This window comes from Anolis carolinensis, chromosome 3 (assembly GCF_035594765.1).
Source record: "Anolis carolinensis isolate JA03-04 chromosome 3, rAnoCar3.1.pri, whole genome shotgun sequence".
Taxonomy (NCBI): Eukaryota; Metazoa; Chordata; class Lepidosauria; order Squamata; family Dactyloidae; genus Anolis; species Anolis carolinensis.
Window position 1 is genome coordinate 184492851 of NC_085843.1, and position 13945 is coordinate 184506795.

Sequence of the window (13945 nt, forward strand, 5' to 3'; positions counted from 1 at the left end):
CTGACCAAAAAGAAGCAAACTTCCAACTATCAGTGTTTCTTCCCTGTCAGCTGGGGGGTACAGTTCTTCTCTTTGCTTGCTGTTGTCCCTATTATTTGAAATCAAGACGTGGTTTATTCTACTGAAGTTCGTTGATTTCTTTGCTCTTGAAAAGTTTTCCTCATCAAAAGTAATAGTTCTCATTTCTAAAAACTTATTAGCAAATTTTCTTTTTTTAACTATTAGCAAAGCCCGTTTCTTATCTTTCCCCTGTACTAAAATGTTTTTCAGGGCTCCCACTCCAAAAATAATATTCCTTTGAAAGAAATATTTATCAGATTAGCCCTTGGTATCTGATCTGTATCCTAAAGCATCAGCTACAAGGATTGTCTTCCTGTTGTTGTTCCCGTAATAGCTCTGGCTGAAATGGCAGAAGAATCATAACCAGGTGCTGCAATAAGCTGCAGTCTTTATCTAATTTTCCTAATGTTGTAGAGTAGCAACAGATATAGCATCATCTAACATCTGCTGCATCCATAACGTTCCTGCTAAAAAAAAAGTCATGCAGCTACTGAAATTCTGACTGACAATGCTGTTTCCTCATGTGCTTTCCTACGTGCAATGTTTTTTCCCTATTAGCAGCATCTTTTAAAGTTGTGTCCCTAAGGCATTACAGAATGAGAAATTAAATAAGAAATAGGGCCATCAAATAGTGGGGCTGAAAATTGATCCAGAAAGTCTTTATGACATAACTCTCCCCCTCCCTCCCTCTCTCTCTCTCTCTATATATATATAAACTCTTAAATCTTTGAACATTTTTGGTACTAGGATTTGAATCGATTATGATGGAATTTTCTGAATTATAGTAGCTAACTCTGACTTTTTCTGAGCATCTTTACCATCTCAATATGTTATATTGGGTCTGAATCTAATCTTCGCATTAATAAAAATATTTAAAATAATCTTAAATTGATCAATATCAAAGACTTTGGTTTTGCCTCTATCTTCCAGTTCTGAGAAGTCTAAACCCTCATCTGGGACTGCTAAAGCTTCTTCATAATCTGAATCAGAATCCATTCACTCACATACTTGACTTAGTAAATCTTTACCCTTACTAAGTAATTCCCAGACTCACCTTGTTTTGAGTAAATTAATACATTCTTGTTCTGCATCTGAAGATTTACATGCTTTCATCACTTTCTGTTGCTTTTACAAAATACGTTGTTTCTGTATTATTATCTTGAGATGAATTCTTTGGATTCAATGAATCTTTATCATGAACAGTAACTGAAGAGGACTAGCTCTGGAGCAATGGTTGCTTTAAAGCGGGAGTCCCCAAACTAAGGCCCGGAGGCCAGATGCGGCACACGCCAAGATCATTTACTTGGCCCCGATCCTAAACTTTAAGCTTATGGTCACCCCTAAGCCTGAAACAACTTGAAAGCACACAACAACAATCCCAATTAACTTGACTATCTCATCAGCCAAAAGCAGGCCCACACTTTTCTTTGAAATACTTCATGTTGATTAAAATTGTTCTCCATTTTAAATATTGTATTGTTCTTACATGTGTTTTTGAACTACAAATACGGTGTGTAGGAATTTGTTATGTTTTTTTCAAACTATAGTCCTGCCCCCCAATAACCTGAAGGACTGTAAACCAGCCCTTTGCTTTAAAGTAAATCATTATTTACAACGCCTTTTATCTATGGATTTAATTTCTGAACATTAATTATTGAGGCTTGCACTGAATTAGAAAACTCTCTGGCATAGTCTAGCTTCAGTAGTCTAGGACTGTTTGTCTACACGCATTTGAATGACAGTAATCTTAGAGATTACTCTTTAGAGATTTAACTTAAACAGCGCCTTTTTTGGTCCTCTACTCTATGCATTTGATTGGCTGCAACTCTCTATGTCTCAATCAAATTAACAATCTTTTGGGCTGTCCTGCCTGAGTTCCACATCCTGATGCAAATGTTCAATTTCTTGATGCCACCCAAGGTCTGTGACTGAACAAATGAGTGTTCCCCTTTATTTGTAAGTTTGATTACAAACTTTTCTCATTCTTTGGTTTATTATCCTTATCTTTTTTTCCAGTCCCTCTCTGTCTTATATGACTCTGCAATTAACTCTTCGATGGCTTTTCAGAGTCAATCTCACCTGAAGTAATAAATAACCTTTTTAGCATTGTATATCTCAGGGGCACACATTCCTTCAGCTAACACAACTATTTCTAAGTTCTGTTGAAATCTCTTTCCCTCCTTGACTTTTATACCTGCAATTTTGGGGGATAAAGTTCATAATTACTTGTTCTTCATCTATATTTTACGTTATACAAGAGAATCAGGAAGCCCTTCTTGTTGCTCTCCTCCTACATCATTTTTCTCTTCCTTAATAATGCCAAAGCCATTAACAAAGGTTTGTAATTAGTCCAATTAATCTTATTGAAATCAGAAATCTAAAAGAGAGAGGTTGGCTGACAAGGCAGAAAATTTAAACTATGATAGAGTGGGGAATGAATGGATTTAACAAATTTTGGAGTCTCCTGCCTTGTTTGCTGGCACAAGAAAATCAGCCATTTGCATGGACTGCTCTTTCAGTCAGCACAAGAAAGAATCATAAAATCATACTATTGAGGGGAAAAATGCAAGGACCATCATGTCCAATTCCCTGGCATTTAGAGATACACAATCAAAAAAACGCCAACAGATGGCCATCCAGCCTCTGTTTAAAAGCCGCTAATGAAGGAGACTTCACTATACTCCAGGGCAGAATATTATACTGTTGAATAGTTCTTACTGTCAGCTTCCTAAGCTGCTCCTCATTTCCAGACCTCTCACCATTTTGGTAATCCTTCTCTGGACACATTACACCTTGTCAATATTTTCTTTGCAGTGTGGTGCCCAGAACTAGACATGGTATTTTAGGTTACGCCTGTTCAAAGCAAAATAGTCTATGACTTCCCTTGATCGGTTCTACTCCTGTTGAAGCAGTTTGAGTGTCACACTGTTTTTTAAGTTAATAAATCACACTGTTGACTCATATTCAGGATGTGGTCTACTAAGACTTTTAAATCCCATTCATATGTACTGTTTTCAAACTAGATGTCATCCATCCTATACGTCTGCATTTAATTTTTTTCTACCTATGAGAGTACTTTTTATTTTCCCATTGAAGTTCATTATGTTAGTTTTGGTGCAGCTCACCAATTTGTTAAGGTCATTTTGTTTTCTGATCATGTCCTCTGGGGTATTAATTACCTCCCAATGATAGCCAAGTGGTCAGATGAGATTTTCTTTCTAAAGTTTTATATCAACTAGAGGTTAAATAATCTTAAATTGGCTATGCTTGGAAAGTTTTACCTGTTACAACAGCTAAGCTTATCTGTAAGAGCAGATCTTTTGTTGAAATTTACTATAGTTTGCCTATAAAGCACCTTGTAATCTCACCTAGAACAGGGACAGGCTAGATCTTAAAGGAAATTATTTTATTGCCACTATGGGAAATTGAAATTTTATTATCTTTTTATGATTCCCTCCTCCCTCTCCCTCATGGTGAACCTGTATTGATCCTCCCTCAAGATCATCTTAAGAACTAACTTAAGCAAAAGTATCAAACAAAATGTAGGAACCTGAGTCCAACGCCAGCTTTTTTCTTCTTCTGCAGTGAGCTTCAAAAGCTAGGGTAATATATTCTGTGCCTTCTAGCTGGACTAATAATGCTATCAGTATGATGTGTGTTTTTTATTTTATTGTAAAACCAACAAATAAACTGTGTGCATGCATTCCAAAGGGGATAAAAATGTATATTACTCCAAAAAGACTAAACAAAGTGAAAGCATTTGAAAGGCAGGCAAAATATAACCTTATGACAGGACAGCTGAAATAACTAAGAAAACAACAGCGGGGCTTCAGTGATGTGTGAAAGTAGAAACTAGGTTTGCAATTTCTACTTCAAAGCTTAAAATGGTGACTATAATCACATGGAAAGAACAGTCTGAAAACTCCAGTCTTGCATTTAAAACCAGATCTGGGAGAGAGGGCTGGGAGAAAGAGATAGAATTCCATGTAGTTATCTCTCCATCATTCTGGATAAGAACAATGACATTGAAAGGGTGAAGTGAAAAACTCATAATAATTTAGGGATCGTTAGACTTATTTGCATCATAGATTCTGTAATGATACATAACAGCATGAATGTAAGTTTCTTCAAAAATACAGTGTACTGCTATCAATAAACTAAAGTGCAACATGCTTTGAGACCTCGAACATTAGGCAAATTGTTATATGGGAACTCTGCCCAGTACAGAAGCAAATTTTTCAAATACCAAAAAGTCCAAAATAACATTTTCTAAAAGCAGAAGTTCCAACTTGTTAAATTATGTCTGTTTAAGAATGGTTTGCTCTATATACGTAACAACAACACTGTCATGAATACCAAACACTACACAAACACAGTGTGGAAAACAGAAAGTGCTGCCTTAATGATCATCTTTACAAAAAGCATAAAAGAAAACTATTTTGGTTTTGGTTTGTGGTTTGCTGTTTTATTTTTAAATTACTAAAGAGAACATTTCCAATATACAGAGAGGTTAGCCTACGCAGAATGTCCATTTTGCGGATCTTTGAAAGAAGCAGAAAGCAAAAAAACGACTTTGTTAAGTTACAATGTAAATATTGGCTTTCAAAATTTCAAAATTTAACTTTCAGCACTAAAAATGGGAGTGAGGGGGAGACATGGTATATATATTTTTCCAGCCGGACAAAGTTGTGCAGTATCATATACAGTATTTCAAATGCATGCATGTTATCCAGTCTGTTATTTAACAATGTCCTCTTTCATGGATGTGTGTTCAAAGAGAAGTATTTTTTCAATTAGATGTGTTACATGACGATGCACAATACAACTTGCTGTAATATTTGAAAGCCATCAGAACTCTATAAATGACGTAAACATGACACTTTCATGAAAAAAACCGATCAATTGGTTGGGCTGCCAGAATAATTGCAGTTTTCTTTTATTGGTTATTAACAGTAAATAACTGTGTTTTGGTATTATTATCTGTTTTAAGATTTACCTGTGGTTCAAGAGATTTTTGCTTCCCATATAGAATACCTGAACACCATCTTTCTAGATATACGCTAAATATAAAGTGTGGTTACTCAAGTCATAATATGTCTTGATTTATAAGGCATGTGTATATATAAACCTTCAAATCGCATGTTAACTTATGGCAACTTACACAGCAATTTTCCTTTATAGATTTGATACAACCTATACAGGTTTTAGGAAAGGGAAACAGTGAGAAAACTTGTATTCCAGGGTTTTGCTTTAGTTTTTTATTTCTATAATATTTAAGAATTAAAGTGTTTGTTGTTTGACATAAGTACCACTGTTTCATGTTTTTTTTTATTCTACTCAAGACTAAAAGCAAAGAACTAAAGGAGAGAATCATTAAAAGAAAAATCCAAGTGTTCTTCTCAACATCTTGCATTTCCAAAGAATGCCCTGCTTCGCCTCTTTAGTGTCCTAACTGTAAATGACTTTTGAGTTTTGAATGAAATTCCTGCTCGAAGAGTCAGAATCAATTGTTCTGCCTCTTGTTTAATTCAGTACAATACAATATATCCTGATGTCATGCTAAACTTGGAACAGCATTCACTGATTTGTCATGTATCAAGCTGGTCAAGCTGCTCACCATTTGTCTTCTCTCAAGGATTCAAAGAATAGAAATGTACTTTTCTATTTAATTAATATCCCATTTGTTCAAAAATGTTCAGTAGTATAACAATGTTCACCCCATTGCCTTCTTATTATAATTGCAAGCCTCTCAAATCAACAACATAGTTATCTGTACCAAAGGCCACTGTGAAACAGACAGAGGGTTAGACTGGGATAAGGCACAGTCAGCCTCAGATACTTACTCAACCATTAAGTTCATTAGGTCAGGTTGGCCCTGCCACAGAAAAACAGTTTAAACTACAGGAAAGCCTCCACTTGCATTGCTTCAATTTACAAAATTTCACATTTAGAATGTTTCTCTAGAGATAAACAAATACATATTTCAACCACAATTCATAACTCTCCTATAGTGTACCTGTGTGGCTGAGCAAGACAGGAAACTTAAGGAGTGAGAAGTGAGATAACAAAGGTGAAGTGAGGAAACAACAGTCTTTGGAATTTTGGCATTGAGTTCAGAGCAATACGAAATCCTGACTGAGTTGAGGTTTGTATTTTTTTTTACCTGCCTAGGTTAGAGGAATGGGGAAGAGGAAAAGTTTTGTGTTGCTGGAAGAGCGCAGTCTCTTTGCATGCTTAGAAAAGAAGACACGACAAAAGGAAGAAGCTGCAATCGTGGAGATTTTCTGTGAATGAAAGAGGCTTTCTTTGCTTGTTTAGATGGGAGGAGGAGTAACTGGAGTTTACTCTCTTCACTTGTAAAGACTGCAGAGGGGACACAGCAGGAGATGTGCTGCCTCTTCTAGCCCCATGTTCTTTCTCCATTGGGGAGCCTATTGAAGGAGGCACACCAGATGAACCCAGGTCTCTGACCGCATTCTCTGATCATGTGCTTCTTTAAAAAGGAACAATAGTCTAATCAATGGCAAACTATCTTGCCTCAGCTGATCTCCTTTAGGATCAGCTGCTGCTGCCTTGTTTTGCCCCTTCATTGTCTTTATTCTGGAAAGATCAAGCTCTTATGTTTATCTGGTTATCTGGTTAAAACTTATCAAGACTGGTGGGAGACAGTACAATAGCTAATTTTGCAGCTACTTCAGCTCTGTTGGAGTTCATCCCCTGATCTCCCACGATTATCAATGGTACTGGCTCCCCACATTTATGCAATTTTCAATGTATATCGTAAAATCACACCCAAACATAAATTAAGCCATGACTGTGGTTTATTGGGATGGTTTTAAGCAGGAGTGGGAAATTGCTAGGAATTTTAGGCTGACAATAAGCATTTTTTCCCAAATGGAAACCAACCTGTTAAACCAGAAGTCCTTTTTGGATATTTTTTTTCACACTTCAAACATCTCAAAAAAACAACAACAACTTGGGGTTCCTGGGACATGTGTTTGCAGCCCGAAATTTTTAAACCCCTGTTTTTAAGGATAAAGTGGAGGTGAGGCCTTTGTACCATGCCCCACTCTTCTTTCAGGACTTATAGAATTAATCATAGGGAACAGCTCAAGTCTTTACCATTATAAACATTTCCAGAGACTCACTGTCTTTATTCCAGCAATGCTGGGACTGACATATTTTCGGCGCCAAGGTAGTGGTAAAACTGGAAATTGCCACAACACAGAATATCATGCCATATGCTTATTGGTTTTGGAATATGGTAGTTTTCTGAAACTAAAAGGAACCATTAGTCATAATTACTCATTACTCCACCCTCTAATCCACATAGAGTTTTGAGTCAAATATCAAGGCTGTTTTTTACCCCAAGATGTGACTACTTCAAGTGTTCCACTTGAACTAAGGCAAAAAAAAAAAAAAAAGCAACCACTTCAGACACAGGTACCATTACATTAAGAGGCTATTTAATTTTTTTTAAAAAAACTTCATAAGCCTACAGCCAGTACTTTATTCATATTTTGCATATTGCTTTTTCAATTTATAAACAACAAATTATTTTATATCCTTATTTATACAGATTTTAACATAGGTTATTGCTGCTTCATTTAAAATATCTTCATCAATTTTTTTTTGCTGGATTCGAGCAGAAATTTAATATGAGTTTAAGCATCAATTAAAAGAAAACCCCATGAATTATCTGACCTCTCAACCCTGATAAGATCTCAAAACACATGAAACACATCACTTCTCTACCACCAATCAGTTACATCCCAGAGAAGGAGGAATGCAGATGTCAAAATAGTCACATACATCACTGTGGTAAAGCTGTTTCAAAAAGAGAGATACAAATACATTCTGAAAGCACTGTATCATTAGAATGAACTTAGGGCTGAAACATACCTAACCTGTTCCTAGATGTAGACCAGTGGTTCTCAACCTGGGGTTCCTGTGATGTCTCTGGCACCTTTGGCCCTGATCCCGCAGCCATTGCTGATCAAACTGAAAAGAATTTGGGGTTTTTCCCACCTCAGCAAGATTCAATCCAGATGTCTCCTGTTGACATTGCCAAGCCAGAGCCAATTAGGAATGCCCTTGAGATGTTGCCAGCTCTTCCCGGATCTCTGGAGAGTTTAGAGTTTGATAGAAGGGCTACTTTCCAAACAGATCGCTCTCGAAGACAAAGTTTAAGGAGAAGTGTGAGATTGGCAGAGCGAGGAGATTGTGGCTAAGTCAGTTCTCTCGGGAAAAATTGGGGAGGCAGGCATCTGGCGTCTCGTTGTTAGCAGCTCGTTTCTCTTGGGAAGATTTGGGGAGTCACGCACCTGCTTTGGGGGAGCTCTTGGACTTCAATAAAAGTTCTGTGCAGAGAATATCTGTTGCGGTGTCAACTGAACTTCTGATTGAAGAATACATCGTCTCTTGATCCTGAGCTTCCAAGTGGGCCGTTGGCATGCTTACTCTCGAGTAGACCGGGCGTTGTGGCTTGTCCCTTGCCAAGTTTGGACTGTGTTTCAGATCCACCACGAACAGCCTTTGCCTTGCCTTGAAACCTTGTTCTGGACTATTACTTCAAGTACTTTCCTATGGAACTTTGCTCCTTTCCCCACTCAAACTTCCAATAGGTTTGAGTGTGTTTCGGTTATTGGATTTTGGACTTTGGACTCTAATATTGGACATAAGACTTTCATTCTTTGGACTAATTTTGATCTTTTCTAAAAGGTCAACTGCTTGACTATCTATTCTGCTTATTTTTGTTTGAAACTTTTATTGCTTTAATAAAGATATTAGATTGTTTATTGGCCTCTGTGTTGGTTCTCAGTGTTTGTGCTGCCTAGGAGTGTTACAGTCCCCAGGTTTTTGGCCTTCAATTCCCAGAAATCCTAGCAGCTGGTAAAATGGCTGGGATTTCTGGGAGTTATAACACGTGGAGACCCCAGGTTGAGAACCACTGATTTAGACCAATAAAGGATTTCTGTTGCCTAAATGAAGAATTCCTACCATGTATAGCTTGTTTTCTCACTGCCAGGTATAATCTTTCCAAACAATTACAACACCTGAAGTTCAGGAAGCTTATTCTGGAGCTAGTTCCCTATTATTCCTGACATAAGCCAAGATCCTTCTTACATACAATCTTTCTACCAGACCAATTTGTACATATCATCAAACCATAGCCCAATTTAGCTTTTAACCTTGATATCAAAAGATCCTCCTTAACTGAACCCAAAATTTGGAGAGTAGTTTGCTTTTAAATGACACTGATAGTGTCTATAAGGAACTCATATTCTGCGGCAGTGAGGGCTGCTGGCTTTGACATCACTAAAAATTGATATACAATCCACTCAGAATTCTTTCAAATCGATTTCTGAGTGTTGCCGAAGGCTTTCATGGCTGGGATCACAGGGCTTTCATTGCTGGGATCACCACCTCTGAAGATGCCTGCCATAGATGTGGGCAAAACATCAGGAGAGAATACTTCTGGAACATGGCCATACAGCCCGGAAAACATACAACAACCCCAATTTCTGAGTGTCCCTTAGAAAGTATGAATTTAAATTTTGAAGCAAATTGTTAAGGTGTTCTTTTATTATTGTCGACAATGAGTCATTCATTGCTATGTTATTTTCTTCTAAAAAGTTTGCAGTCAATGAGAAAAGTATCAGATCCTTATTCTCAAGGCTTTCCATATAGAACAATATCTTTTTCTTCCCTTGTATGGATGTAATGAATTCGATCATTTTCGAAAAAGGTCTATCAAGTAACATAATTTACACAACCATTCCTGGTCATTCAAATAATCTGCTAGCAAACTGTTTTCGTCATTCAAAAGTGAAGAAACTTCCATTCAAAGTTAAAATAAATGGGACACTGCTTTACTTCGTGATAACCATCGTACTTATGTGTGTAATAACAATGACCTGTGTATACTTCTCATATCTTCACAGAGTATTTTAAGCAAGCTACACTGCAAAGGTCATCCCTTAACAAAGTTAATAATTTTGACAGCATTGTCTAGTACCTGCTTTAAAAATACTGGCATGGTAAGACTCAAAACATGCTGTGACACCACAAGACATTATACCTACTAATGGGAAGAACAGCAAGAATTCACTAAATATATGACCAGGGAGGTGACTGGTGCTAGCAATCGAGTTCAAAACTCCAGGGTAGGTTGGACAGCTGATATCATGCAATAAACAAGGATTTAAATACTGATCCCTGAACACTTTTATTCTAATTATTATTTGTTCATCAATCTACTCATTTGAAACACTGCATAGTCTGAACATTGACAATGGAACCAACTTGTTTTTTGATCTACTGCATCTCTAAACAAATAGTCATCAAAACCAAGAACTAGTTTCCCCAGTTATTTTGACAGTTATCTGATAACATTTGGTCAGCCAGATAGTCCTACGGGCCACGGAAAGAGGTTGTAATACAAATATGTGTTCACAATGTACAGAAAAACTTGCTTATATGTGAAGAAAGCTTAAGGATAAAAAAAATTGCTCTTACAGGATTGGGATATGAAGAATATAGGTAAAGGAAGCAAAACTGAAGTAATCTAAACAATAATGCTTTATAAAGTAAACTCTGTCCACTGAATGCTGGAGTCTTCGGTAAAATATCCTACATGTTTATCAGCTCTACAACTAAAATGGAGAAAAACAAAGAAATCTCAAATCCAATTACTGTATTACACTAGGCTACTACATAAAATGATATGTGTGGACTCCAGATTGTAGAAAAATTATAGAAATATGCTGCAACAATCTGCATAGGAACCTGATGTCATTAAAACTCAAACTTTCTAAAATATTAAAATCAAGGTTGGAAAAGACTAAACAATTTTATCTGTCAACAGTAGTAACATAAACAGGCACAGCCCCCTCAGTGTATGCATTTCAGCAGAATAAGTAGAAAGATTTCTAGCTGTCTTCATTAGTGATATGATTAAGTAGTAGTTGCCAAAGACAACAATATAGCAACAGTAAACCCCAGTCCAGTGGCAGAGGCAAAAGCAGCACTAAGAGCTAGGCATGGTTCTTTACTAATATTGTCTTATAATTCCTTGAGAGCTTTGGTTTTCTGTCTAGGTTATTCCATAACATAAAAGAGGGCCTCCCAATAAAAGGATTAAAGAAAGCCATACATTGCAATGTAGGCAGTTCTGCAATATGACTGCAAAGATTCACTGCTAAGGAAATTGGTGTGGAAGTGTTAAAAGACTTGCTTCTTTTGCCTTTTAGACCTCAAAGCCAAAAGAACAGAAGGCCAGTAGTTTTCCTCAACTTATTTTTGAGTCTATTTTAACATCAAGTGACTTGGATAGCATGAAATTCTCCCAAAACACACAAATGACAGACAGAAAAACAAAAACCCACTAGACGATGACTCACCATTGTATTTTCCAATAAAAAATATGGACAAACCTACTCATGGAATAGTAACTACATACTATTCAGACTTTGAATTAACCAGTTTCTGTAGCAGGCCATTATATGACTTTAAAAAGTGTACAGTAATGCCAGAAAAGTAAGAAATTGTTTCCCTAACCTGTAATACAAACATATTTGAACATTTCAGAGGTATAACAATTCAAAAACTCTACATTAAGGATGACCTTTGGTTTTCAGATCCCAAAGTGGACAGGCCTTGATGTCATAAATGACAGGTTATAAAACCAAGACTCTAAATAGCAATTGAATGTGTTAATTATATTGTATTACTCTGTTTATATTTCATTACTCCAAGGATTATATTAAAAGGCTTTTAAAAGGTCATTTTTTCAATCAAAATGGTAGACTAAAATCCAAAATTATTTCTCTAGTTTTGGGGAAGGCAACAAACAAGACGAGGGAAGCTGTCTGTTGGCAAAACAATAAAGTTTGGGTGGGAATCAAGAAGTCCTTCAAATAATAATAAATGTTGTTAGAAAACAATCATGGATTAAAATGCCACACATAATTTCATTTAAAAAAACACAGTATCAGCTAAAGACGCAAAAGGTTTTGAACTGCTACTTCCAGAAGTCTTGGCTATGCTGATTAGAATTGCTGGAAACTATAGTTCATAGTATCTGAATAGCAAAATAATAATAATTGTATTTCTTTTTTTTCCCCAGTCTATGTTTTTCTTTTCTTTTTTATAAATGATTTTATTAGATTTTTAAAAGGTACAGCGAAAGCGGGGAAACAAAATTGGGTATAGGAAAGTAGGAAGGAAAAAAGGAAAAGAAAATAGGTCTAAGAGAGAGATAAAATACCCCAAAAAAGAAAAAAAAGGGGGGGAGTTTATATATATATACACACACACACACACACACACACACAGATTGACTTCCATTCTTTTTCCTTCTGTTTTACACTTCTTAATAGGTTTTCTCAAAGTTTATAAAAAAATTCTATATACCAGACAAGTAAAGGGGAAAGAAAATAATTGTATTTTTTAATTGCCTTTCTTCGTGGCTCAAGGCAGGTTACAACATTGGGTTACATGACTCCTAATCCTGCAATAACCAAACCTGAGCAAAGCTTTCTGGTTTATTTAGCTGTTCCTACCACAAGTGGTAGAAACAGTGCAGAATAGAATGTTGCTCATTCATCACAATCCAAGGTTCCCACAGATCTCTAGTTCGTTATGTTGAAATGCATACATTATTTTTTGCACCATGACAGAAAGTCTATTGATGCAACTGCACAAATTAAGGTCACTGAGAACTGAATTAGAAAATCAAAGCTATCATATCTGCCAAATATTTAAAGCAGAGTTAAAAATTTTGTAAATCAAAGTTGGAAAGGGCCCAATACTCACTTGTCAAGGAAGTCCTTATCCACAACTGCACAGATATCAAGGAGAGGATTTCCCATTCCAAAAAGCACATTTTCACTGCAAGATAAAACGGTCCCTATTAATTCATCAAAAGAATTGAAGCATATTGATACAACATTAATACAACAAACACCACATAATGTTCAGATTCTAAAACTACCCCTCTCTCCCATGAACTAATCATTAGTAGAGCCATCATTAATATTTATAAACTAAAGAACTAAAAATTGTACATATTATTTCTCTAAATTAAAAGCCTTCTGAACTTGCATTATACTTTCCCAGAAAACTACTAAGACACCATTAAATTTTCAAAAACAAATGTATCTAACAACCCATTCATGAATCCTGCTACATACGTTCTGAAATACAGCTGTAGTCGAGACGTCTAATTACCCATAGTTTTCTTAAAATTTTCTTAAAATGCAAATCACAATAATCTTCTATCCAATAATCTCTGAGGCACATAAAATACATAATTATATTACATATATACAAATATATGATGGACACACAATTGCCACATATTTCTCCAGCTCAGAAGGGAAATATCCTGCTCCATTTTTAAACCACATTTCACTTCCTCTTAAATTGCCATTTCATGACGCTTGGTCTCCAAATACATATTTTTTCAGATGTTTGAGGAATATTCTTCAAATCACTGACATTTATAGGTAGGGAACTAACTCACCATTATTTGATATATATTTTCAGATCTCAGAAAAGTTACTTTTTGGAACCCAACTCCCAGAATCATTCAGCTAGAATGGCAGCAGCTGGCTAAGGGATTCCAAAAGTATAGTCCAAAAAAGCTGATAAATTCACAGTTTTTCAATCAGTAGGACTGGGATTTGCTGGCCTAGATATATGGTGAGCACGGCAAGCAGTAATTGTCCTTGCGACCAAATTAAGAGGGAAGAATATATTGCAGGTTTTCTATGCAAAACTGATTCGGTCTCTAACATTTCTTCTGATATTTTAGGAAGAAGTAGATTGAGAGCTACTGCTAACCAGAACATACAATAACTCAATGGATTTATTTAGCATAAAA

The 13945-nt window shown here is 36.1% G+C and overlaps 1 protein-coding gene across 5 annotated transcripts in view; it reads right to left on the bottom strand.

Annotated features, from left to right (window-relative positions):
- adk (adenosine kinase) overlaps positions 1 to 13945 on the bottom strand; it is a 193751-nt gene that overhangs the window by 159544 nt on the left and 20262 nt on the right. For 4 of the 5 annotated variants that reach the window (XM_008114276.3, XM_062977449.1, XM_008114277.3 and 1 more), the window contains exon 2: positions 12877 to 12951. The exons of the other annotated variant lie outside the window; for it this stretch is intronic. In XM_008114276.3, the coding sequence (XP_008112483.1) occupies positions 12877 to 12951 (75 nt within the window). The remainder of the gene's footprint in view (positions 1 to 12876; positions 12952 to 13945) is intronic. 5 annotated transcript variants of the gene reach the window in all.